Source organism: Micropterus dolomieu, linkage group LG07 (assembly GCF_021292245.1).
Source record: "Micropterus dolomieu isolate WLL.071019.BEF.003 ecotype Adirondacks linkage group LG07, ASM2129224v1, whole genome shotgun sequence".
In the NCBI taxonomy this organism is placed as follows: Eukaryota; Metazoa; Chordata; class Actinopteri; order Centrarchiformes; family Centrarchidae; genus Micropterus; species Micropterus dolomieu.
The window spans coordinates 20,765,265-20,791,624 of record NC_060156.1 but is presented as its reverse complement, the minus strand read 5'-3'; the positions used below and the strand labels follow the sequence as shown (position 1 = coordinate 20,791,624).

Below are 26,360 nucleotides of genomic sequence, written 5' to 3'. Positions count from 1 at the left end.
CAGAACTAGGCCACCCCCCCCCCCCCCCCCCACAAATCCTCCAGGCTAGCGACCGACATGCGCCGGTTACCATGGCAACCCCAGGCTCATCTCCAAGACAGTGGTGTTACCCATCAGCCCCTGCAGTAAAGTCAGTAGAGTCTATTTCTACTGACACCGATTCTGAGAGTCAAAGGTCAAAAACTACCATCATGGTGTGTGTGTGTGTGTGTGTGTGTGTGTGTGTGTGTGTGTGTGTGTGTGTGTGTGTGTGTGTGTGTGTGTGTGTGTGTGTGTGTGTGTGTGTGTGTGTGTGTGTGTGTGCAAGTGTTACCTGCATGACCTTGGCATGGATCTCGTCTAGCTGGGTGCGTTTGTTTCGCTGCCTGCAGAGCTCCTGGTACCTGGTATACTGCTCCCTGAGCGAGTCCAGCAGCTTCATCACCTGAGGTTGAGCCAGCAGCTCCTCCTCCATGGGACACCAGGCTGGACCTGGGGGTCAGAGGTCAGAGCTAAAGCTTACAGGTCTCAGGTAAAAAGTCATTATCCATACCAGTTGATGATCCATGTAGAAGAAGTGGAAAACAGTTCTTGTATTGCAGATAAGAAGTAGTTAGTTCTAGTATTGTAAATATGATATGGAAAAATGTAAGATCAGACTATTATTTACTTAGCTCACATATTCGTTTGTATTTTCAAACAGAACGTTGTCACATTTAACTTAAGAAAAGACTCTGGCAAACGCCATCTCAGGTAACAAGTTTGGCTGGCGTTGCTGCAGTGTAAACTTTCCCAAATCTAATACGGCATGACAGAGCCATTAAGGTTAGCCTAAACTGGGATACGACAGTATCCAGGACCGGCTTCCACACAGTGGGGGAATATTACACAGTGGATGTGCTGGACGACTTTTGTTTGTGAGGACAAAGATGTAGTAACAGATGTCACTGTGGATTGACTCTTTGGTCATGCTTATGCTCCGCTGACGTTTCATGTTACATTACTTGGTATCTTTATACAGTTCCTAAAACTCTAGCAGTCTACGCAGTACTCTCATAGACTGCGTCATACTGTATTATCAACATAAGACTGCATTCAACTGTCTCCAACAACAGCTTAGATTTTTTTTTTTTGGCCAAAACAATAAAGATCCCTTCATTCATTCATCCCCCTAGTCATCTATCCGCCCATCATTCTGAGCTCGACCAGGTCCAGTCCACCTGGATGACTGACAGCTGCTTCCTCACCTCCCTGTCCTCCTCCTCCCCCCTCTGAGCCGTTAAAACGACGCTGCTGCAGCTCCGACAGCAGCTCATGCCCTGCAGAAAGTCAGAGAGAGGCAGAGAGAGAGAAGGGTGGTTTGAGATTTAAAAGCCTGTTATAAATCACAAGTGTTTGTTTACATGCTGTCACATTATGAAAGGAGCTGGTGGAGGGAGGAGGGTGGTACCACAAACAAAGACTCCTTTCACCTCTGCCCAACACACAGACACAGGCTGCTCAGTACAGTGAGCACAGCCATCCATCATTCATCCGTCCTCAGTGTCTGTTTGGGTCCAGGTGTTGGTGTCAGCAGGCTACACATAAAAGGCATCCTCCTCCCACCCACATCGTCCAGGTCAGGGTGAGCCCAGAAACCAAGCCAAAGAAACTTAGTTTGCCTGCTTGGATCCACGATTACATTCTTTCAGTGACCATTTAAAGCTCATGGCCACAAGAGAAAGTAGTAAGTAAGTAAGTAAGTACATAGTGAGTAAGAAAGCAAGCTGAAAATAGGCTGCTGGTTGGGTTGTTATTTTGACTGTATGAGCTGTTTTAGAAGAATATAAAATATAATATTGTTTTTCAAGCATGGGAGATGATACATATAGGTTCACAATTTCACAAATATTTCTGGTGCCCATATGAACATTGAAACAGGTTTTGCTTTCTGTAATCATTCCTCCTGTTCAAATTGTCCCGTTAGATCCCTTACTAATGCACTCTGAATGTAAGTGATTGGGGACAAAATCCAGTATCCTCGTTGTGAGCAAAGATGTATGGAAAAGTTTATCTGAAGCTGATATGAGGCCTCAGCAGTTTCAGTTCAAACCAAGTGGGTATCTTCCAAGGTTAAAGCCTTTTCAGTATAATATTCTCTCTTTGCGTTTCCCTGTTGCACTGCAGTGGAGGGAAAGTATCTTCATCAGACTCAGACATGAGACCAACAATTGCCTTCACATTTACGTAACAACATGCAAGGGGCTGCAATGATAACGGTGATATATTACCTGTCTGAAGGACAGTCTCAGGGTCAAAGGATGGCAAGAGGGCACAGTCAGCTGATCTGCAGAGGACAGAGAGACACACAGCACTGCATTTCATCTGTCTACTTTTAGTACACTTTAATCTGTAGCTGTGTGTGTGCACATACTTGTCTTTTTCTACCGAGCTGCTCTTGTCAGTGTCGTTGATAATCGACAGCTCGTCCAGTAGAGATGTCGACTCCTTGGTGAACTTCTCAAAAATCTGGAACAAATGACAACAAACAAAAGAAGAGCTCAGACCTGGTGCAAGGTTAACGTGACAACGAGTATTTGAAGTTAACAAACAAATTTAGAAGAATTTATTGAATAAAATAGTGACCAGTCTCTTATTGAGCCAGTCGCTGTGGTCGTAGTCCAGACTTCCCCCAAAATCGTCCGTCAGCTGACAGGGTTCAATGTAACGAGTCAGCTTATTGGCCGAAACCAGGATCACCTGACAGGAAGCAGAGAAACCGGCATTCAAAAGGCAAACATCGACAAAGAGTTTCATTTTGTAATTTGGCCGACACAGCTAGGTACATTTACAGCCATATCGGCAGAGGTAAACAGTCACCATCCCTGACTAAAACTCTCGTCTCTTACAGCTTACTAAGAGATCCCTGTGCTCTCTCTTACGGAAAAACACAACAATTAAACTATTAAATACATTTAGGTCTCACACAAACATTTCATAGGACCTCCACAGATGATTCTCTCTTCAAATGGTTCATATATCCCCAAACAGCATATTGATGTTAACATATCTGTGGGGGGAAATATCGTTTATAAACTTTCCTCTTTCATTTTTCAATATATATAGAAGCATATATAATGTTGGATACAATGAATGATAGGTAGTCGTAATCAAGGAAATGATATTCATTTTGCAAATCATGCTTCCTCGCTTCTCCATCCTACAGCCAGTGACCCAAAAACTGAGCAAAGTCTATATCGCTATAATCAAGGATGTTCCAAAACCCTAAGGGCCTTTCCAAAACTAGACCCTCGCCACTTCCACTACGACACAGAGTGAACTCTGGTCGGAGTCACCCTCACGGCCAAATCGAGTTCCCTAACCCGATTAGGGTATAAATGCAGCGGCCAACTTTAGGACGAACTACCCTCTCCGTCCAGTGTAAATAGGATCTGACATCACCGCAGCTATAATATGTGCATCAAATAAACAGCAGCTGTATTAAGATTAAGATTCAAGATTGATGTTGGGGAAAAGTGTGTTTTTTGCAATAACAAAACTGAAAGCATTTGTCATTCATTTTGTGTTTGTATCAAATATTTCTTTAAGAACATGACTTTAGATATTTACAAAAAATAAATAATATTCATTGGAGAAAAAAAACTATATATTTGAACCTCTTTATCTTATATAAATATATTACATTCACAAAACCAACATTTCAAAGTAAATCAAACATTATATTGAAGCATTATATAGTCTGAAGAATTTAAAAATATATAAAGACTTAACTATTTTTCTTTAATGCCTTTGTTACTTGTTATGTGATCCCCTTGTGTATCTAGTTGTGCCATGTTCTATAATTCTGTTGTTTAATGTAGGCTATTTAGTTTTGGATTAAGATATTCATATGAGATGAATATGATTCAATAAACAGTTTTATTGTCTATCAGACAAAACCATTTTTTTATTAAACACAATACAAACTTTGAGCTACGTTGTTAACCTGTGAATGGTGATATGAAATGTTAGTGTAGTTTTTTAGTTAGTCCAGTTTTTAGTGTAGGAATTTAAAAATCCCACATGTCAACCATCAAAATCACACAGAACTTATATTCCCCCAACATACAGTTCCCCATCGTGCAGCAAAGGGTGTTACACAGCTTCAACAAGCTAAGTGCTCACTTGGCATTGGAGGGTTTAACAACCCACTTCTACCGCGCCCTCATTTGTTCTGGATGGCACTCAATTGCGGACCCTCTGCATGAACGCGCAAACGGAGTGGAAGAAGGTAGGGAGAGGGAGTAGTAAGCAGTTTCGGAAAGGCCCTAAAACCAGAGTGCAGAGTGACTAGAGAGGAAGTCACAGGTGTATCTTTTTTTTTTTACCAGATGAAAACACCCCTTCGATCAGAATCAGCTGTGGAAATTGCATATAACGGCAAACTCAAGGAAACCAGAATGATCAGCACCTCTGGAGGCTCTAACGATTACTAATAATTATCAGATGCATGTGTAATCCAAATCATGAATCAATCATAAAAATACTGCTTTTCACCATTATTCATCAAAAGGCTTCTTTTTTATTATTTCTAATTCCAGCTGCACAGTTGCAGTTATTATTTTTAGTCCTATAATATCAGCCTGATTATGAAAAGCACGGACATATTACCTGCAGCTTTTCACAGACTAATTAAGGGTTTTATTTAGAGCATTTAATGCTAATGTTATTGCTCACCCACATCTGTTCTGTTATATCAGTAAAAAACTAAAAGTAATTGTCTATTGGGAGTTATTCTGTAAAATTTTGTGAAGCCCTGACATCACAAAACATCCACAATTGGTATAACTGGAATAGCTGTAATATGGGCAGCAGGTGTTTTTCTTTAAACTGTTCATTATTACTGCACATATAGGACAGCCACGTTGGGCAAATGCATGAGGCTGTGACTCAGCTCAGACACATTACCTCTGGAGCCCTGCTATTTGTTGATTCAGTGGTTGAGGGACATAATTATAGTTCTGTTTTCTTAACAGTTCTGGGTTACTGAAGATTCTTCTTTAAGTTACTTTTAGTGTTTTTAAGTTTCTGCTTCTTTTTTACTTACAGGTAAAAGTTTAGAACCATTCTTAAGACAATTTGATGTTTTATAAATGCCAGTGCTAATCACAGAATATACTGTATATCTAGGATACAATCCAGTTCTTGGATCACAAGACAAACTTTCTTCAGCTTCCCAGAGCGCTTTCTAAATGTGGAGATCCAGCACTCAGTGTTCATGAACAGCCTGCAAGCTGATCTGAGGTTTTACAAAAGACAATCTTACAACAAGTTAACATACCGAATGGTTTTTTTACATTGTCTCATCACTCACTGAAGCAATTTGAACTGCGTTTGTATGAAAGCTTGCTTTACAAATAAACCGGGACAGTCTGACAACTGGTAGTACATCTGTCCTCCAGCTGTCAGAAAGAGTGGACTGTGTGACTGATTGTGTGTTTATTTAAATGTTGGGTCAGACTTCAGAGCAGTTGTACGACACACACCCCACTGTGACATCCACACACACACACACACACTCCATAGTTCAGATGAGTCACATTTCAACAGCGTCACTGGAATCTCCCTTCCTGCAGCTGTGTGCGAGCATGTGTTTGAAGTGTGTAAATATTAAAAATAAAGTCAAGAAGATAAGCCCTCTAACAGATTCAAACAACAAACTCAATTCCAGCACATTATTTATCAAACATTTCTTTTTCAGAAATAAAAAAAACATACATATTTAAGAACATGGATATTGAGAACAAAACAATGCGTTAAAAAACTGTGCTCTTCATTCGACTCTTAAATGTTGGAGCGTCCTTGAACACACCAACAGGAACAGTTTTCCTAACACTCTCTGCTGTCAGCACGCGATGTCAACCCCACTTTGACTAACTAAAAATAAAATCTAAACGCTGATTGTGATGGAATATCTATCCGCAGCAACTTCCAGGTTGCCACAGACCCACCAACTTGCTCCAGTTACCGTGGCAACAACTGTCGAGCCAACGTGGCTTCAGAAATCTGGGTCACAGAGACTACTGATCTCTGTCAGTAAAACCATCTGTTGTAATAGAAGAAGAGGTTGGCCAAAAATCACATACTCTCCATCCGTCCTGGCTCAGATTTCCCGCAGCACTCAGGACAGTTCAAGGTTATCATAAATGGTTCCGCTTCTCTGTTTGATATATAAGGTAACAACACAATTCAAGAGTGTGTATATCTGTGTGTATGTTTTGGAAGAAAATGTCCTCACAAGAGCAAAACTTGGAAATACAGACAGACCGTTTGTCTCTGAGGTTATTTCAAATTTGGGATTGGATTAGGACAGGATTTAACACAGTTCTTAAAACCGTTCTCGCTCCTCTCTGTGACAACTTTTCACCCTGCCTTAAAGTATGGCCATTCAGAACAGCTCTAAACACTTTTGCCTTTAGATGTGGTGGGACGTCATACAAACTAGGTTGTTTACAACAATACAGAATCATTTAGTATTTAGGGAAAGGACGCAAAATGGTAGACCAGAATATTTCTCAGCGACTGGCAGAGGTGGGGACACAACACGCAGTCAAACAGTACAGGAAAATATTAAACAGATGAGACAAGATTAAAGAAAAGTAAGAGATCAAAATGCTTGTGCGTTCCCCAGCATTCATCTACTAGTTGTTTGGACATTTCACACAAAACCTCATATTGTCACTGAAGGAAAAGTCATCCTCTGAGGACGATCCGTAGAAAATGTCATGGCAATCCATCCACTAGTTGTGGAGATGTTTTAATCTGGACCAAAGTGGTGGACCAACTGACTATAGCTGTGCAGATAGCATGACTAAAAAGGTAAATAGTTGTTCCCCCTGTTGCCTTTTTAGCGACAAACTGTAAATCTGTAATGTCACAGTTTGTAAAACACAGTGGAAACACGGGGAGACCACAAGTACAAATTCAAAAAATCCCCCAAAATCTCTAGTTCCAAAGTCAGTTCTCTAAGCACTGGAGAGTCAAAGTGAATACAAAAGAAAACTTGAAGCTGGTTCCTCCTGAAAAGTTTTAGCGAGCAGCAGCTGAGAGACTCACCTCGAAGCCCAGGCGGTCTTTCTCCTTCCAGAAGCAGAAGTGTGTGACCTTTTTATCCCAGAATTCATCTGGCTTCACCACGCAGACCAGCGACACCTCGGCCGGTATCACATTCTGAAACAGCAAAAACAGCATCCTCAGAATCCTGACAAAGTAATGAAGTCACGTATGCCATTATTGGGACCCATATTTTGTGTCTGTACCTGCAACATGAGCACCACAGTCTTCACAATGTTCCACTGAGACTTTCGTCCGTCCACGATCACGGTGAAACCCCGAGCCTTGCACTTCTCACTAAGGGGGGGGGGGAGAAATTTATAGACAAACATTTACATGCAGAGTTTTCTGCTGTATTTGGGTTGCCCATCCAAATTGACAGGAGGTCAGAGCTTCTGAAAACTAACAGACTTCAAACCATAACAACTGGCAAGATTTATTTGTAAGGATTTTTATGGATAATCCAAGTTATTTACAACTTACTTTATGGAATTTTTTGATATCGTTTCTATTGGTTATAACACACTCACCAAGCTGCTGCTGTGTGCTCTGGTCAATGTTATCGTACAATATAAACAAAATTCCAAAAACAAGATGTAAAATACAGCACTGGCCCAAATACAAGACAATATTTAGACAAAAAGTTGACATTTATGTATTCATGGCATCAGAAATTATTTTTGAGTAACACCAGCTCCTACAGGGCAGAGTGTTGCATCATGGGTTGTTTGCAGCCTTGATGTTGCTAGTGAGTTTTTGAAGTCCATTTAGTCTGTTTTATACAGTTAAGTCAGTCTTAAAGGTTGTTATGAAGCCCAGTTTTACCTACAGGAGTTTAAAACAGCTTGTGTAAGTGAGTGAGTGAGTGATAACAAGTTGAAAGCATCTCCCGACATCTTTTTTGCAGAAATGGGACGGGTTCGCCTGTCAAGCTGCCAAGAATTATCATTAGAGAACGTCATGATGAGGAGCTCAAAAAGGACTGTAAAATGCTAACAACTAGACACACACAAAAAATCATTCTGACTGCATCCAAGAGCCTGACAGGAGGTAGTGACAGTATGCAACTGAAAAAATAGCTTTACATTATGCTTTACTGGAAGTATTTCACTTTTACGTGAGAAAAGTCTTTCAGAATGAGGACTCTCCGTTAGTATATTGGGGGAACTTTTCCGACAGGCCTGATGTGAAAGAGTTTGTGCCTTCAAAAAGCTGTTGGAAAGGGACGGGTGACCTTTTAAATCAGGATCGTCTCATTTTCGGGCCAATATGGTCAGACCCAAGTTGTAATAAACTGGAATCATCCTTTAAGCCTTTTTACTGTACAGCTGAACACGTTGGATTCTTACACTGGAGCCAAGATACAAAGTACAGACCCAGCAGCTCTTCAGTGACAAGTAAACTGCAAACATGTACAAAGGCATTATAAATGAGACAAAACAGTCTTTTGTTAAAATAACTGTACACAGACTACTGCTCCCTGTGTGTGTGTGTGTACCTGGGAATGCTGAGCAGGTAGTCCAATGTGGCGCTGAGCTCCTCCATGCTGGTCTGATCTGAGCTGAGGGGGATGGTCAGGATCAGACCACTTCGCCGGTCTTTGCCCCCTAAGGAGAAACAGACCAGTAGAGAGGGGAGATATCTGTTTACTGACCAGATGAGATTATACAGTCCTCACACTGATGAAACTCATGCAGACATGTTATCTCATGGTTTTTGTGTTTTACCTGACAGAAAGGCCAGTTTCTTCTTGAGGATGGGGAGGATGTTGGTCGCTTCCATGTTGACGTTGGACATCTGTAGACACACATACGCACAACAATCAAAAGATAGGTTCACATTTCTTGAAGTCTATATTAAAATGCCATCGAGACAGTGTTTGTTGACTGTAGTTGTTCCTCCTGCCAGTGAAGAGTGTGGGTACCAAATCTACAGTCCCCATTTTGGCTTAAAATCTAAAGTCAAGCAGAAGCTGTGAGGCTCCAGCAGTCGAAGTTAGAGTCTTGTTAGTTTGAAATCCCTTCTTTATCTCCCTGCTCTGTGTTTCCTCACAGAGCTACAGTGGAGAAATAGTAACACAAAAAACAAATGTCGTGCTAAAAGTCATTTTGGAAAAATACATAGTTGGCTTGGCTAACTCTGACTGCTTAAGCCTCTTATTTGCTTCAATAAATTTAAATATTTACAAAGCCTTTATGCTCTCACAGACTAGTCCACAGCCTCAGACTACGGCTGGTCAAGAAAACAATAATGATAATTATCGCAATATAATTTTCCGCAATAACAACAACTGTTGAATAAATGTTTGATTTAATTCATTTGATTCATGAACGAATTAGCACTTAATTTTTCTAAAGATATTTATTTTGTTGAGGAAAAAGAATAAATATTATATATACACACACACATATATATACACACACACACACATATATATATATATATATATATATATATATATATATATATAAATATAAATAATATAATACTAGTGTCTGAAGCAGGGATGGATGATATATCATATCATGCGATAGATACTTATCACTATGAATACAAAATCATTATTTCTTTTAAGTTTAAAGTCAGATTTTTGATCCAGAGTGAAAACAGACAGTTAATTGTGGTTTTAAACTTTTCTTTATGGTCAGAACATGACATTTGATGCAGTGGATCACTTAACAAATCTGAGGTAGAATGTTTAAAACAATTATGATAAAATCTTTTTTCAACAGATATGCAAGAGTAAAATTAAGTAAAATATTTTTTCTTTTTCCTCAACAAAATATCTTAATAGAAAAATTAAGTCCTAATTCATTCATGAATTAAATCAAACATCATTTATCACAATCATTTATTCAACAGTTGTAATATTGTTATTGAGGAAAATTATATTGCGATAATTATCATAATATAACACACATATATAAGTCAAATATACCAAGAAAGCAATGTATTCTCACTGCATAGATGACAAACACATGCAAGTCAACACAGTAGTATGATATCATCCTATATCATATTACAGGTTATAAAGACAACTGCGATAGGATCACTGTTAAACACTGCTGCAGCACAGACACACTACAAACCCCTGCTGAAGCATTAAATGAATATTATGGAGGCAGCGCAGTGATTTTCCACAAGTATTTTCTCTCAGCTGGCATTTCTCCCAGCAGATTCAGATTCTTGGCTTCAAATTCAGATCAGTCTGTGATTTACCATCATCAGTGTGTTAGTGCAGTCAACGCTGCCAGTCAGTAAATCTTTCACTTTAAGTTTCTGTCAATTAATTGTCATTTTAGTTAAGTAACCAATAGATTAATTGCTTATGAAAATAATTATTAGATACAACCAGTTTGAACTGCAGGAGGAAACCAATATAGAAAACTTGCCTGTTTTCTGTGTCTTACAGCGTAAATCTTAGTGTGTAGTACATTTAGTACATATAGTACATTTATGCTATTTTTTAAAGTATGTATATTGAGAATCTTAGGCACAAAAATGTCCTTCCAGTTGAAATAGGTTGCATCTTATCCTGACACACTTTCTTGACATGATTTTGCAGGAATCAAGGACTAACTTTTTATTTTAACTTCTAACTTGCAGTCATGTCCATGGCCTTCACGCTCGTATCATTTTGGTATTCAAGACTCTCATAACCTATTTTCTCAATCACCTTCTTACTACGCGTGATGGGAACATTTTCAGCCGAAAGTTTGGTTTGACAAATGTATGACTTGATCTTGTCTTGAAATTTAATTAAAATCTGATGACAATGTGATGTCAATCAATCAACATAATCAAATCTGAACAAACCACACCCACACACTCCTGGTGAAGCAGATTAACCGAGTATTTTAGAGTGACATTATTAAAGAGCTATTATGCACATTTTCAGGTTCAAAATCCTATTTAGGGGTTGTACCAGAACAGGTTTACACAGTTTAATTTTGAAAAAACACCATATTTTTTGTCATACTGCACATTGCTGCAGCTCCTCTTTTCACCCTGTGTTGAAGGCTTCGTTTTAGCTATGGAGTGATACATCTTGTCTCTAAATGATCTTTGTTGGGAGTTGCAAATGCGCAGTTCCTAGTTAAGGACTACTAGCCAATCAGAAGCAGAGAAGGGTGGGTCAGTGAGAAGCCACAGCTTCGGTTCAGCTGTAGGTGTTGCTGACCAGCTTGGCAATATGGACTGGAGCAAGACTTTCAGAGTGGGGAGTTATTAATCTGTAACAAAAGTATCTTTCATCCATAAAGTTTTAACTGAGCTCTGCATCACAGTAACAACTTCATGTCCACTGACTGCCTGGAGGGTAGCTAGTGTTTTGAAAGGAGAGGAGAGGTGTGTCGGACTAGCCGCTTGGCAAGCTTATATGAGGCGCATTTTGCTGGACAACAAACGCCCTGTTTTCAGGCAGTTCAGAGCAGAGTTTTCTGTGGGAGATGGGAACTCCCTTTGGGCTTTTTCACTTTGCAAACCTATTACATGCACAAATAAGGTATAACTCAATAAAGGAGAGGGGAAAAGCCGAAAAGCATAATACCACCTCTTTAATAAATAATGTAATTACTTACATTTAATTTCTGCTTTTCTAGTCATTAACATTTATTGTTATTGGAAAACCAAGTTTTCAGGGGCTTTAATAATGTACCATTACATTTTTTAATATTTACTTTTATGCAGTTACTAAAGTTGTTAGTGTTTCTCAATTCTGCTAAACTTTATTTCAAAATAAGTTCGTTATTTGATACAAATATTCTTATTTTTATTATTATTATCAGTAGTAGTAGTAGTAATCATAGTAGCCCAGTTGCATCTGTGATTATTAATTAGCCTGGTTACTGCAGCACCAGTCAGTCAGTCCTGCTGCAGGGCTTCATCCTCTTCCTCCTCGGGTTGCTTGCGGCCTGGCTGCAGCTGCAGGACGGCCCGGCTCGGTTTGCCTCGGCTTGGTTCGGCTCGGCCCACAGACACAATGACCTACATATCCAGCAGCTGCAGGCTGCGGCGGCTGCGTCTTTAACGTCCCCCACCTCAGCCTCGATCCACTCAAGATCGACAACTTTGGGATCAATGAGCAATGCGATACATATTGATCAGGCGGATTTTCTTACCTTTCAGTCAAATCTGCAGCATGATACTGTCCCGATTTTTTTTCTCCCAGTCTTCCTCCTTTTCTCCTCTGTCTCTCCTTCTCCTCTGCAGCACTTCCCCTCCCCCTCCTCCTCGTCTTCTTCTTCTTCCTCTCAGGCCGATTTACCAGGAGATATTATTGTTTTCCATTAAAAAAAGACACGAAAGCTCTCAGTTTGGTCTCCGTTTGCATTCAACAACAGTGGAAACGCACAGAACGCAGGCGGTGGAGCTCGCTACTCTGCGCAGCCTCAGTGAAGCACAATAAAAGAATACGACTTCCGGTAAGGCGACTTTCCAAATAAAAGCCTGGAGGCATCACGGACATGTGGTCGAACAGTTTCTCTTAGCTTTCTCATCCAAATTTATTTTTATTTACAATTTGTACGATTTTGTCTTTAATTATATTTTTTTAGAGAGAAAATCTTATTTTGTTTTGTTCCATAATATTATAGGCCTATCAGATATCTTTTTTCAGTTAGTTGTGGGATTCTTTAGTGTCAGAGAGTGTAGTAGTTTAAAATATAATTTAAACAAGATTAGAGTTTACAGTCATGATATGGCAGCCCTCTATGGCTGTAGTGGTCCTACAAAACCAAACTGTTGGACGAACCAAAATATTAGACAGTTGAAGATATTGGACTGATGATAGCGCTTAAGTTCACAAAGACTGTGAAAGTCTGCATCAGATTGCACGATAATCCATCCAACAGTTGTTGAGACATTAGAGGAAAGGTCACAGCTTAAGTTGGACAGTGTTAAAGCTGGGGTAGACAATTTATGTCAGAAGCGTTTTTGTTGTGTTCGTTGAAATTCTCTTTACATTGGGACAGCACTCAACAAACTGAAAATTTTTTTATAAAATCCTGTATCTGTGGCTGTTGCAGGACTGTAATAAGCACGGATAATAATTTCATTTTCTACCTACCTGTGCGCAAGTGAAGCATTGAGTAGTTTGACATGAATGAAATATTTTTTTGTCCACTAATGTGGAAATTTGTCTTTGGCTTCACAGGCTGATGAAACACCACATCATTTAAAATCACAATACAAAACAATAAATAACACAACATACAAAGTACAGACCATAATGGACAGGATTCCAGTGTAGAGACATATTTATGAATTTAGAGAGATCATTGCATTTGTTGCGAAAGACCTTCCAGAGGGCAATTTGACAAATTCATTAAACAAGGATCAGATGCAGAATCAGATGCAATTTGTCTAGCTTTTGTTTCACCTGCGTTTTATATATACATCCCAATTGTTTCTGCTCTTTCCCAATAATCTTAACAGCCAAATTTGTAATTCTGCACAATCTGTTTTTGTCCCTCGCCTGCAAGTGTCCATACTAGGAATATTAAAAGCAGTTTTGGCTGTAAAACTTAATTAATATGTTGTCAAACATCTCATATCTCGTATCATCAATACGTTTGTGGTAACTATTTTGCAAAAATTTATATATTCCAATAACTAGATTTTAAGACAGGGCCCATCTATAATAAGAAGCCTCAAGATTATGTAATGATGTAGACATTACGGCCTGATCATTCCAGTTGAGAGGTTCGAAGGTTCAGTTTCAGAGTAGTGAAGAAAATCGGCTCTGCTAGTGAGTTAGGCTAGTTTGACACATAATCGTTATTTTCCCCACTTTATGAACATTTCACAAGATTTACAGCTAAGGGTTTCTGTCCAAATTCACCCCAATGTGTTCAAAGATTGCTTTGAAGCATTTCTGTTTTGTATGCTTGTATTTTGAAATGCTCGTAGCCTCTTTTCCGGTAAAACCCTGGGTAGCTTTATCAGGCTGGAGCCGTGTGTCCGGGGCGGGGCCACAGCCGGACAGGCCACTGAGGCGTTCGTGTGCCCTCGGAAACTGCATAATTCAACGTTCATGCTCAGATTTATGTGCTAATAAATAAATAAAATGCTTTAGGCCTATATATGAAAACACAAAGTCAATAAACAACAAAGACAGTCATATTCAATTAATAAAAATATTGAAGATCATGTCAGTTAACAGTTAGTTTTATTTAATTTTGATTTATTAATTTATTTATCACATTAAATATACATATATTTATCTTAATCATACTGGTGAAATTAAACAAAACGTCTTTATATATACACACACAACAAAAAATTTATGTTATAAACTCTGAATCTCGTAAGGTAGCATTGCTACTGCTAACACCACTGCTACTGCTGCAGGAGCAAAATAATCTTTCCACCTGGAGTCTGTACAGAATTCACATTCAAAATAACTTTCACATTCACCTTATTGGTTTATTTTTCTTTGCACTTTCATATGTATGCTTTCAACGTTAGTCACATTTGTGCTATGTTTATAAACACAAGTTTCAATCCACGAGAGGGAACACAGTAAATTAGACCTACAGTGAATTTAACTGCTGGGTTTTTAAATGTCCCTTTTAAAGTTTAAAGACTTCACTTTTTGCTTTTATTTTTGGTGTGACAATAGAGAGAAACGAGAAAAGAGCAGGAGATAGAGAGGGGATGACATACAGCAAAAGGCTCGGGCCGGACTCGAAGCTAGGCCGTAGTGAGCACTCAACCAGGTGAACAACCACAGCTAGCATTGCTACCATTACATTGGTTAATGAAAACAAATCAGTTATTCTTTGACTCCTTATTTTCACTGAAGCTTTGCAATGGTTGCATTAGTTGTCTCGCTGTTACAGTCGTTGCTGTATAGCGAGTGGCCTAAAATCAAGGGCGCCTGGACCTGGTTGAGGTTGGTTGAAGACGTTTTGTTTCTCATTCAAGAGTTCTGAGTACAACCAAGTCCAGTTGCCCTTGACTTGAACCCACCTTGGATAAGTATGACTTGGATGACTGAGAATTTAAACAGACAATATCAACTGTTGTTACTTTTGATGAAATGTCAGTGAATGCATCACTGGAGCCTCTGCAAGTCCTGTCCAAGTCGCCACCTGGTGGGATGAAACGAAAACAAAAACAAAATGTAATTTATAAAATATAACATAGTTTTGGTGTTTTTTGAGCCGTTTCACTGTCTAGAGTTTTGTTTTTACATTTGTTTGAGTGTCAGGATATTATATTATAGGTGAGTTGCGCAGATGATCTCAGATGCCATAGTCTGGTCTTTAGCTGATTTCTCACTATCCTTTGGAGCAGGCGTGGAGGCCCATGGCCACCTGAACCTGAAAGCCAGAAGAAGGGAGATGCATTATTAGGCTGCACAATGTATTGTCTTTGTTTTTTTTTACATCGTATACATCTTGTTATATAATGTTAATTAATGTGTGGCCGTGCGATGGACTGGCAACCTGTCCAGGGTGTACCCCCCCTTTCGCCCGATGTAAGCTGGGATCGACTTCAGCCCCCCGCGACCCTGCAGGATAAGCGGTTGACGATGGATGGAGGGATGGATGGTGTTTGTAATGGATATGTGGTTGATATTGGTATTTTTTACTTTTATACATACAAAAGGGGGACAAATTAAAGGAAAAAATACTTAAAATAGAGAAAGAAACATCAAATGCATTTGCTTCAGTGCTTCAGGGTTCACTGAAAACCCTTTACAGTCACCAGATCTCAACGAATTTCACAACTGGATGACTTTGAATCAGTGTGTAAGAAGACAGTGCTCTCCACCACCATCTCCATAAGATCAAATTATATAATGTCTGTCTCTGATGCTAATGTCTGGCTGTGTACGCTGTACTCAGGTCCCCTTTGCAAAAGAGATCTTGATCTCAGTTAGATTACCTGATTAAATAAAGGCTATAAATGAGGGACTATCTTGTGAAGGAATAGTGTTCATCCCTCCAAAAGAGTTACGCAGACTTGGCAAGGTGCGCGGAAGCTGCTGTGGACGCTCGTGGTGGCCTGACTCTGTATTAAGACACTTCATGTTGAGGTTTTTCTTTCATTTGTCAGTTTGCAGTAAAATAAGGCTGATTTCTAAGAGTACCTACATTTTCTCTCTATTCACCAGCATAGCCACAGAAGTATTGAGTCATTGAGTCATGCAATGGGGCAGCAGTGGAAATGATTGTGTCCATGGCTTGCTGCTTGCGGTTTGTTGCTAAATAGTGTAATAAAAGTGAACTAAACCTGCCCTGCAAGCTGTGCAATGTGATGTGACTGTGCAGGCTGACCGTTGTGTGAGCGCCATCTGCTGCATGGTGTCAGGCAGCGGCTTTTTGAAGGTCTCGGGCAGGAAGACGCAGAGCAGAACACTGAGCAGTGACAGAGAACCCACAATGATCCACGGCAGGAACTGACAAAATACAGCTGGAAACAAAACCAGACCAGATCAGTGAGTTCCAGATTTGTCCAATACATGAGCATTAAAAGTCACTTAACTTTACACATGATCAAACGGTTTCAAACAAATATGTGTTAGACTGAAGTTATTATATACACACTATCCAGAGTATTATGTATGAAGTGAAAGGTCTCACCCAGCTGCATCAGATATGGGGAAACAGAGGACCCAACTCTGGAGGACATGGCACAGGACGACATTGCTGTGTTCCTGATCACTGTGGGAGACAGCTCACCAGTGAGTGTGTACAACACCCCGAAGCCGGCCAGAATGCCAAATTTACCGAGCAGCACCAGGCACAAGGTGAGTGTTGGATGACCTGTAGGGAGGAGGAGGGCTGTGAGCTAGGGGTGGGGGAAACAGAGCATTTCTGAAGCACTGAACCGCTATAAAGCAACTGACTGTTCACTATTTCGAAGTTACTCTATAACATCTATACGTCTCATTACTAAAATCTTTCATCCGGTTAAAATATATAGTTAAAAATCACCAAGATCTAAAAAGTGTATCATAAAACTGTGGGTTAACATTGGATAGAGTCAGTTTATGACAGATTCTGGTTGACAAAAATAATGCTGACGCATGCGTAAAGGGGATATGATGCCACTGATAGGCGACCAAATGAAACGCACCTTTACCTTGATCAAAATTACAGATTTCTCTATGTTTGAAAATTGTTGGAAACATTTGGGATGATGAAACAACACAGCTCAAGAAAATATATAACATAGGTGTAGTCGTTTTTTAAACATTTCAATGCAGAAGACAAGCTGCTTTTGTCTATTGTTGTCTGATATCAAGGATCCATTGTTCAAAAAAATGAATAAGAATTTCAATTATATATCTGTAGCTTAAGAGAGCAGTGGGCAGTCACTGAATAGGCCTAGCGCCCAGGGACCAACTCAAGCTCTGAGCCAGTACCTTGGTCAGTGGTACTGACTGGAGAACCTAACATAACATGCTTTTAATGGTGGGGGGAACCGGGTCTTACTCACTGTGCAGAGGGATCTGGATGAGAAGCACAGCCAGTGCTCCCAGCAGAATAAGGCTGATATATGACCGCCGGCGAGGCAGACTGCGTACTGTCAGCCAGCTGGTAGCATACGCTGGGAGCTCAACAGCAGTAACCAGGAAGTAGTTCAGGAAGGGGTTGCCATAAAGACCAGACATGTTGAATGACAGCCCAAAGTAGCTTACGCTCAAAGAAAACCTACAAACAACAAGAGAACCAAACCTCAGCTCTACACATTAACATCCCTTAGAGGCCGCAATTCTTATAGCAGTATGATTACAACAGCAACATATGAAAATGTTGGACAGAGCAAAATAACACAGTGATGATTTAGCCATTAGTGAAGCTAAAAATAAGTTTTATCTGGAGGGTGTTGCAAGGAGAAAGGTCATAGGGTCATTAAAAACTAAAGGGTTCCTCCTCTGGAAAGCAGGAATGCGAATTTGAACATTAGATGTTGGAAGTACTGGAGTAAGAGCAGAAACTGTATCCTGATGGTAGTGCTAAAGGAAAGGTCAGAGGGCCAAAATCATTAGTAATCATCCTCTGGGGACAATAAATATCCACAGGACATTTTATGGAAATGGACAATTAGTTGCTCAGATATTGTATCTTCCTCTAAATGGACAAACTAATGGACTATGCTACTGGTAGTGCTAGTGCTTCCTGAAGAGCTTTAACTCACCACATGAGCCACAGCATAAGTGTGATATGTCGAATGTTTGGGGTCCTCAGCAGGTCCAGGAAGCTGACGGACTGTCCTTTCTGGTTTGTTGCTTTTGTAACCTGTGGAGAGAAAGAAACTACAGTACAACCGCCACTGTCCTTTAGCATGTGGAACAAGGCTAATGTTAGAGGTTCTTACATTGAAGAAGATGACATGAGGAGCTTCGACTCTGTTTTCCAGAGCTGCTGACCTCAGCAGGAGTTCTGCTTCCTGCAAACGGTCGCGAGACACCAACCAACGAGGAGACTCTGGAACCAACCTGGCGGAAAGACAACCAGTGCAAAAATGTATCCCCTATAATTTATTAGTTGAAGGACTCTAGATCACCCTGGTTCAACCATCTGTGTTATACAGACTCCAAAACGCCACCCAGGCCAGAAGACCCTATCATTGTGCCTTGTGTTATGCATGTGATTAAATGCATTTTTTTGAATATCTGCAGGATGCATGTTCAAGCAAGGTGGTAAGTTGCACTTCAAACATGCAGTAAGGCATTCCTTGAGTGGGGTGTTCCCAAGTGGGCAGGGAAGGCCATAGATTCACATTACTGAGTTTGAAGGTTTATTAGATGGCAAAACACAGCACTTTTTGTTTTAGAACTGTGGTATGTTATCATAGCAACAATTGTTTTATTGTAAGGTAGACAGTAGATATATAATACTCATGTAACAAAGTTATCCCAGCAATGTGCGCTTGCATGTGATTCGGATGACTTTGCATTGCGCTGCCAGGCAGTGATCGGTTTTCCAGTGAAATGAAAGAAAGGGTTTTGTTTATTCACACAGTTATTTTGAGTCATGATATGGCCTAAATAAGTCTTTTGTTTGTAGTACATGAAGGTACAAAATCTGGTTACCAGGGGGAGGTATTATTCCACAGTTGAACAAATTCATAAACTGGACCCTGACATATTTATTTCTTTTCTTCATGTCATAAAATTCACAGCTGAAAACTAATTAATCAGGTAGTACACAAAATGCAGATATTTTGATAGTGTACTGAAGTCAACTTACCACCAGAGGGGAATACAGGCCAGGCCTGGCACGGCCATGATAAGTGACAGGTATCTCCAGCTCCTAACCAGGTGGGCAGTGCCAGGCAGCAGCATCATACTAAACACATAAGTGCAAGGTAAGCACAGGCTAGAGAAGAGAACTCTCGTTGAACCAATCAGGATCTCCGAACCTGTGGAGAAAATGTGTTTAAAAAACATTAGGGAATCAGCGTTTTTGTAATTCTGATTCTGTTGTCAGATCACTGCGTAAGTATAAAATACTGACAGCTTGTGTTTGTGATGTTAGTGAAAGGTTGACCTGCTGCCAATCATGCATGATCATTTTTGAAAAGTTCTGGCTTTGTATGTATGTTTACAAGGCCAAAACAGGCAGAAGAAGAAGGGATTTTAAATCTATCCTCATTAGCATGGACATGGTCTTATTCAGTCCTCCAGTGAGATTCCATAAAGATTAACAACAGAACAACAACCAGTGAAGAGGAGGATAAAAGATGACAGTTTGAAAAAAATTAAAATCCCATACCCAGTACAAACGCAACTATGAAGCTGGTGATCTGACCCATGCCCAGCACGAAGAAGAGCATGATGAAGACGGGCCAGGACGGGGCAAAGGCCACGGCACTGCTGAAGACACTAATAATGGTAATGGCACCGAACAGTACAGGCTTCCTGCCAATCCTGACATACAAATACAACAATGGTTGTAACAACAGCAATACATATGGTCCTCTATGCAGATGTTAATCTCAAAGGAGATACACACTAAAGTAGGAAGATTGCATTATGGTTGTCCAAGTGAATGGCAAACCATGAAAGCTTTATGTTTTTGAATGTGTAGGGTATGTACATGGTCTCTAGATTATAGTACAGACGTTAGAATTCAGCTAACTCAACTTTGAAAATGATGTTTTGCCATAGACTTTCTCTTTCCATGAAGCAGACCATCTCTTTGGTCAATGCCTGGTTAGCTCACAGCTAACTACAAGACACACAGTACTTTGGCAAAACATTCTATCTCTGCTAACTCTGAAGCAGCTGACAGGAACAACTACAGGAAACAGTTGAAACTGATAAGTACCGATCAGAGATCTGTCCAGAGACAAAGCATCCAAACAGTCCTCCCAGGAAGTAGACAAGAGAGGTCAGAGGTTGTTTCCACTGGTCACTGCACACCAGGTTAAACTGCAATGACAATGGATTCTGCAGTGGTCATAAAAGTGTAAACTGGAATAATACAGCAGACATAAACACTGAAATATAAAGCAAACAAGGGAATGCAAAGTGGAATAATACAACAAACATAGAAATCTGTTACCTCTGGGCTCTGAGTCTTTTGACCTGATCTATACATGCTTAATGTTTGTGTTCCTGTACAAGTGGTTGTCCGTTCGTCCTGAGTCTCTCTTCCTCACAGTTTCTTGCCCAAGCTTCTGAACCCCTTCTTCCTGATTGAGCTCATCAGTTCCTTTGCTAGACAGGGTCCTACAGGGGCAATTTCCTCTGAGTCCTGTCTGGTCTTCTTATTTTCCACTTTCTCAGATTCTGGTCCTTTAGTATCAACATTCTTATAGACAGTCCTTAGGTCCTTAGATGGTCCTCGAATGTCCAACCACTCCGGGCACATTCCTGCTTGTCCTTCAGTATCCATTACCTGAAAGACTGTCCAATGTCCAGTCCCACAAAACCTGGTCCTTCAGTGTCCAGCTCTTCAGAGCCCGGTCATCCAGGGTCTGGTCTCCTTCTGTACAGATTGCTGGTTTCAACAGCCTCAGAGTTGCTTGGTTTTTGTGAGGCTGTGACCTCGGCTTGTCATCGGTCTGGAGCTATAGGACATCACCGTGTGATGGGGGATTCGATTGTGGTGAAGCCTTCACTGCCTCATCATCTATTTTCCATGTTATTTGAGCCCTCCTTGTTTTCTTGGCTGCCTGTAGCCCTCTTGTTGGTGACGCCATACCTACCTTTCGATTTTGTCCTTACTTTCAACCTTTTGCATTCTAAGCGTGCTTAAAACCAAAACAAACAAGGAAGAACAAACTGCAATAGCTCTACAAACATGGAAAAAAACTAGATCTTTTGTCAAATCTCTCACTATGTGAATTAAATAAACTATACACTAGATATGGCCTTCTGCACACTGTTTTGACAGTCAATATACAAGATAAGGATACACTTTACTGTTTTGTAGAAAGAGGAAATGAGGCCCAAAACATATCAGTCAAAGTACAACTTTGGAATGCTTTGGAAACTTAAAGATAAAGCAAAATATTACATTTGTAATACTTAATTTCTACCACAATCTGATTGTTTCTTGGATGGCTTTTTATCTCTTGTCCAAATTGCAATGAGTAAGTGAGTAAGTGTTAAGTAAGTGTAGTTTGTATCCTCAGTGAACTCAGTAGTCAAAACCTTGGCAGAAATAATGTGCAGTATGTAAATGTCACACAGTTTAGAATATCACAGCAGATATTGAAATTCAGCTTCTTTGTATTTGCACATAAAAATAATCTAAACTAAACGTTAGATCCAGATTCATTAATCAATTCTAGTTTCATGTGCTTCAATTCTGTTTTCAGCCAACGCAGCTGCTGTACAGCAGATGTTGTGGCATTACACAACACAGATAGGTGACACACGGAGGTGACCCCAATCCGGTCTTTTCCAGTTTCTCATGATAGCTTCTTGCAGTCATCTGGGGCAGGTCAATGATTGGTGGCCAGTGAGAGAGGTCACGATCCATCAGTGTTTACAGGCAGAAGCTGTTCTACAGCTGTTCTAACTCTAGCATGTCATTACATAACATGCTAGAGTCTAGAAAATAATATACAGTAGATGGGTAGGGAGTGGGGCACATTAATGGAAACAGTTAGAATAATCGTATTAGGACTGCAGTAGTAGTTAGAATCGCAGTAGTTCAGTACCTCGCTGACTACAGTGGACTGGTAGTACTCAGTACTGTAGATCCATCCGTCTTTACAGCCCTCCTGCTTCAGGCTGGAGACAAGGACCTCTGGACTTGATCCCTGCGCCGACAGGTTGTGGACCAGGTCCAGGGTGGGTCTGGTTCCTAGTGCAGACAGGTTTCGCACCAGGTCCAGCTCGTACCGGCTGCAACTGCTCCTCTCCGTCTGACCTGCCACCTGCTGACCAGGACAAAATAACATCTTCGTTTCCAACTTGTGATGCAACAACAGTCTGGGGAGGTGGACTGCCCCAGAGCAAACCACATCAGTTCAAACTAGACCAGTTCTAACCTGCATGAGGATCATAGACTGGACCAGTTGAAAAATAAACAGTAAGTTATTAGCTGACTGTGTTTGAAGTATTTCAACCCTTAGGACTTAGCTTACAATTTATTTTTACTGTTGTCCTGTGTACTCGAAAATGGACGTCTGATAAAATAAATAGTATTTTTTTCCTCAACCATAGTAGTTTGTACATTAATCTAAGCACCTAAACTATAACCAAACCTTAATAACTTAACTGTACCTTAAACCCTGTATACAACAGTGCTAGAAACTAATTTAGTATTTACTCAAATACTGTAGTTTTGATGTACTTGTACTACTTACTATTTTCCACTGCTTTATACTTATTCTATACTTCTATACTTTTTTTACTCCACTGCTTTTAGTGGACAGATATAGTTACTCTTTACTTTAAATATTTATATTTTTCATCAAAAATCAATACAATCAACATACAATATTTTTTTAGATTAAACTGCCCATCAGCATATAAAGTAATTTAAATGAGCTCAACCTTGACCAACTACAACATTTAAATGCTTCTTGCACATTTATGCATCAGTACAAATAATAAGATAACATACAATGACATAACACTGAGAGCAGCCATTCAGATCCATAACAAGTATACTTTTACATTTTACTGATAACACTTATACTTTGTACTTTTACACTTCTACTTTGCATATTTGAGTAAGAGTTTGAATGCATGAGTTTTACTTGTGATGGAGTATTTTCACACTGCTATAATTCTACCTTTCTTCCTCTACCATAACCTTTATATTCACAATCCTTTTCATTGGGAGCAGTGAGCAACAGAAACAGTTCTCACTTGTATTTTCTTGAAACACACAGCTTTGTGCTCCACAAACAAGTTGAGGTGGCAAAGATCCCAAAATGTGATGTGATGATGATAAGAAATGATTTATCTCCAGGGTAGAGATAATTAAACCTAAAACTATCTGCATGGTCATAGCATGCATGTGGGGTAAGTGAGTGGGAATTCTTGTTTCACATTTAGGTGAAGTGACTTTTTCAACATGAAGTTCTGTAAGTCTTGTACTGAAAGTCAAACAGTAGGGAAGTCAGGGGGCAGCCCTGCCTTGTACCCCTCCTTAAAACCTTTCAAGTCCTTTACATAGACTTTATTGAAAAGGAAACTCTTGCAACAGTGTAATCTGAAGATGCTTTCATAGATTATTGGCCCTATGTTTATAAACCCAGCTTTATTAATAGTTGACCTACTATGACAGGTCAGCATAGAAGTGAGTACTGTCAAATGTTTTCCAAAATAAAGGATTTTTGTAACATTTTGCTTTAAAACCAATAACATCTGCGTAAACAACAAAAAATCAGGTTGTTTGATGGAGGGCCGAATCATTTATAGGTTATCATAGGTTATTGCCCCAGAAGGAGATTTGTTTTCACAGCCAGTTCAACATAGAAACACAGATATAAAGACAGCAACCTACCGATAAAGACAATACATAGAGTCCCCATATATACATTTATATATCCCAGCACACAACATAGTCAGAGAGGCAGTTTGTTGAATACTGTAATGGCAGAAGGGACAAAGCTCCTGGTGAAGTGACGCTTCAGGGGATGATCAGTGTCATTTGCTACTGTGAGTGGTAGGTATGTGGTGACTCTGCCGTTCATGTCTGATAGCTTGGGTGTGGGAAGGTAGATTTTAGAAGCAGTACATGTGATGCTGGTAAATTAGCTGTTGTTGGAGATGGTTAACATCCTGAAGAAGCAGGGGGAACAGTAGACCTACAGCAGGATGGGTTGCTTGGTCAGAAAAACATCCCACTTCAGGCTACAACACAGGTGACTGCTTTTCATTTCCAACTAAGGGTCAAGATTGTTTTGGTTTGTTTAAACCATGACCACGCTTCTTCCATAACTAACAAATTAACCCATTAATAATCAATGTTATTATCATAACCATGACAATGAAGGACCCTTACCCAAACCATGATCTTTCCCCAAGCCTAACCAAGTCAAGTTTGCAAAATCTAACAAAACATTGAACAACGTTTTTGAAGGGCCAAACAAACAAACAATATTGTCCTGCTGTTACTGGCTTAAGATCAGAAAACGCTTCTACATGTCACTCTAGAGAGCAATTAATAAATGGAACATAAAAAAATCCATGTAAAAAAAAATCAATTTAAAGCCTTGTCCAACCAACAGTCTAAACCTAAAGATTTCCACTTTACTATGACGTAAGACAAGGAATGGAAACATTTGAGAAATTTGAGCCATCAAAACATTTGTCAGTTTAGCTTGAAAAGTGACTAAAGTGATTAACTGATTATCAAAATAGTTGCTGGTCTAATTTTCTGACCACTGATTTTTGATTTATCGATCAGTTGTTTCTGCTCCACTTCATATACTTAAACACCAATTTTCACCTACTAGTTCTATGTTTAGTTTTAGATGTTTTTATTTCAGTCTTTATGTCTATTTCCTGAAAGTTGTTCTGTGTGTAACATTGAGAACATTGAGAGCAACTTAAAACTGGAGTGACATTTCTTCCTGTGTCCACTTGAATCCTTCAGTTTGAAAGGGCCTGGATACAGTTCCTACTGGTTCTGACCTGTACTGGGATGCTGGCCTGAATCCACTCCTGGCTCAGGTTGCTGTAAGCAGGGATGTGGCAGTAGTGTGGGGGGATAGCCAGCAGGAAGATGACAGACAGGAGGTTGTATCCACATGGAACGATGGTAAAACAGAGCAGGAAGAAGACTCTCTTCTGGAACGGGCCCCAGGTCCCCAGGAACGACACTGACTCCTCGTAGTTCTGCATTTTTATGGACTCTACTTATATTCTACTCTATTCAACTGTTTTTTTACTTTACAGACAATTTATTACGTTCTTAAACGTAACTATATGCCAATTAGGTTGACTGTAAAGCATTTAATACTACAAATACTTTTAGAACTACATTTAGTCACTCTGCCACAGTACTAGTATTACAATAGGTGTAAAAACTACCAACATATAGGCAATATTACAACAATGAGTAACTAAAAGTGCAATAACAACAAATACAATTCTCCCACCTATACCTACTACAATAAGTACAAATATGTTGTCTCTCTGAAGACAAATACTGTAAATACTCCTGTTGCAGCAGTGTCAGCTTCTCTCTGCAGGATTTCTCTGGGTTTCACACCTCCTTTATCCCAGATAAGACATGACAACTCCCCCTCTCCTCCTCCTCCCCCTCTCATCCTCCTCCTTTTAAAAATCTTGGTAATATTGAAACCTCTTGCAAAAAACTAAACTTCACCTCAGAAACAGAAAGAGAGAGAGAGAGAGAGAGAGCAAGGTGACAAGAAACAGTGTGTCACTTTTTTAAAACTCTTTACACAGCACAGCATCAGTCCATGTGGACTAAAGTGTGGACTAAATCACTTTCATTGTGGTGATCTTTCTAATATTGTGTTTTTTCACTCAAACTCAGTCACCACCAAACCTCTGAGTGTTTACACTCCATTTTGCATACATACTATTGTGAAAACTGTTACAATTACATTTAAATCCTAACAAACAAACTAAAAAGAAATTTTAAAAAAAGATTCTGGGACATACAACACTGGCTGCCAATTTTCATTCCTTGACCACCTCTGGACGTGTGCCAGGTGAGGAAGTATCCAGGATTGTCTGTAATTGTAACAATGGTTCCAGTCACAAAATGGTTTACCTATTAGCCTATCCCAGGATAGTGTCACTTTTCCTCCACCTTTCTATTCCCCAACCCCAATAGATGAAATATTTTCCTCATGGAGGTGTCAAACTTATCACCACGAGCCATGTGATC

The 26,360-nt window shown here is 39.8% G+C and overlaps 2 protein-coding genes across 4 annotated transcripts in view; both read right to left on the bottom strand.

The window, feature by feature from the left end:
* The window catches only part of sestd1 (SEC14 and spectrin domains 1), a 20,322-nt gene extending 7,885 nt beyond the window's left edge, over positions 1 to 12,437 (bottom strand). For both annotated transcript variants that reach the window (XM_046053698.1, XM_046053697.1), the window contains exons 1-10: positions 12,192 to 12,437; positions 8,799 to 8,868; positions 8,570 to 8,678; positions 7,278 to 7,368; positions 7,075 to 7,188; positions 2,605 to 2,718; positions 2,393 to 2,487; positions 2,250 to 2,305; positions 1,227 to 1,298; positions 314 to 471 (exon numbers count right to left, since the gene is read on the bottom strand). In XM_046053698.1, coding sequence (XP_045909654.1) covers positions 314 to 471; positions 1,227 to 1,298; positions 2,250 to 2,305; positions 2,393 to 2,487; positions 2,605 to 2,718; positions 7,075 to 7,188; positions 7,278 to 7,368; positions 8,570 to 8,678; positions 8,799 to 8,868 — 879 coding nt within the window. In that variant the 5' untranslated portion in view covers positions 12,192 to 12,437. The remainder of the gene's footprint in view (positions 1 to 313; positions 472 to 1,226; positions 1,299 to 2,249; positions 2,306 to 2,392; positions 2,488 to 2,604; positions 2,719 to 7,074; positions 7,189 to 7,277; positions 7,369 to 8,569; positions 8,679 to 8,798; positions 8,869 to 12,191) is intronic.
* A 2,038-nt stretch (positions 12,438 to 14,475) lies between these two features.
* Positions 14,476 to 25,688, bottom strand: LOC123973368 (solute carrier family 22 member 4-like). 2 transcript variants are annotated; one of them, XM_046053326.1, is made up of 12 exons: positions 25,133 to 25,688; positions 22,201 to 22,422; positions 20,358 to 20,461; positions 19,803 to 19,957; positions 19,278 to 19,449; positions 18,403 to 18,523; positions 18,223 to 18,323; positions 17,521 to 17,735; positions 16,662 to 16,844; positions 16,356 to 16,491; positions 15,267 to 15,395; positions 14,476 to 15,164 (listed from the first exon to the last, which is right to left on the bottom strand). In XM_046053326.1, the coding sequence occupies exons 1-11, from the start codon at positions 25,340 to 25,342 to the stop codon at positions 15,293 to 15,295; spliced, it is 1,722 nt and encodes a 573-aa protein (XP_045909282.1). In that variant the 5' UTR covers positions 25,343 to 25,688; the 3' UTR covers positions 14,476 to 15,164; positions 15,267 to 15,292. The 2 variants fall into 2 exon arrangements, with proteins under 2 accessions (XP_045909282.1, XP_045909283.1); XM_046053327.1 differs by having other exon boundaries at positions 22,201 to 22,419.
* Between the last annotated feature and the right edge of the window lie 672 nt (positions 25,689 to 26,360).

Coding starts and splice junctions, on each gene's coding strand:
- LOC123973368 (XM_046053326.1), bottom strand. CDS start 25,342: ATGCAGAACTACGAGGAGTCAGTGTCGTTCCTGGGGACCTGGGGCCCG. Junction 22,423..25,132: donor AGGCCAGCATCCCAGTACAG/GTCAGAACCAGT, acceptor TGTCCTGGTCAG/CAGGTGGCAGGTCAGACGGA. Junction 20,462..22,200: donor AGTCCACTGTAGTCAGCGAG/GTACTGAACTAC, acceptor TTGTCATTGCAG/TTTAACCTGGTGTGCAGTGA.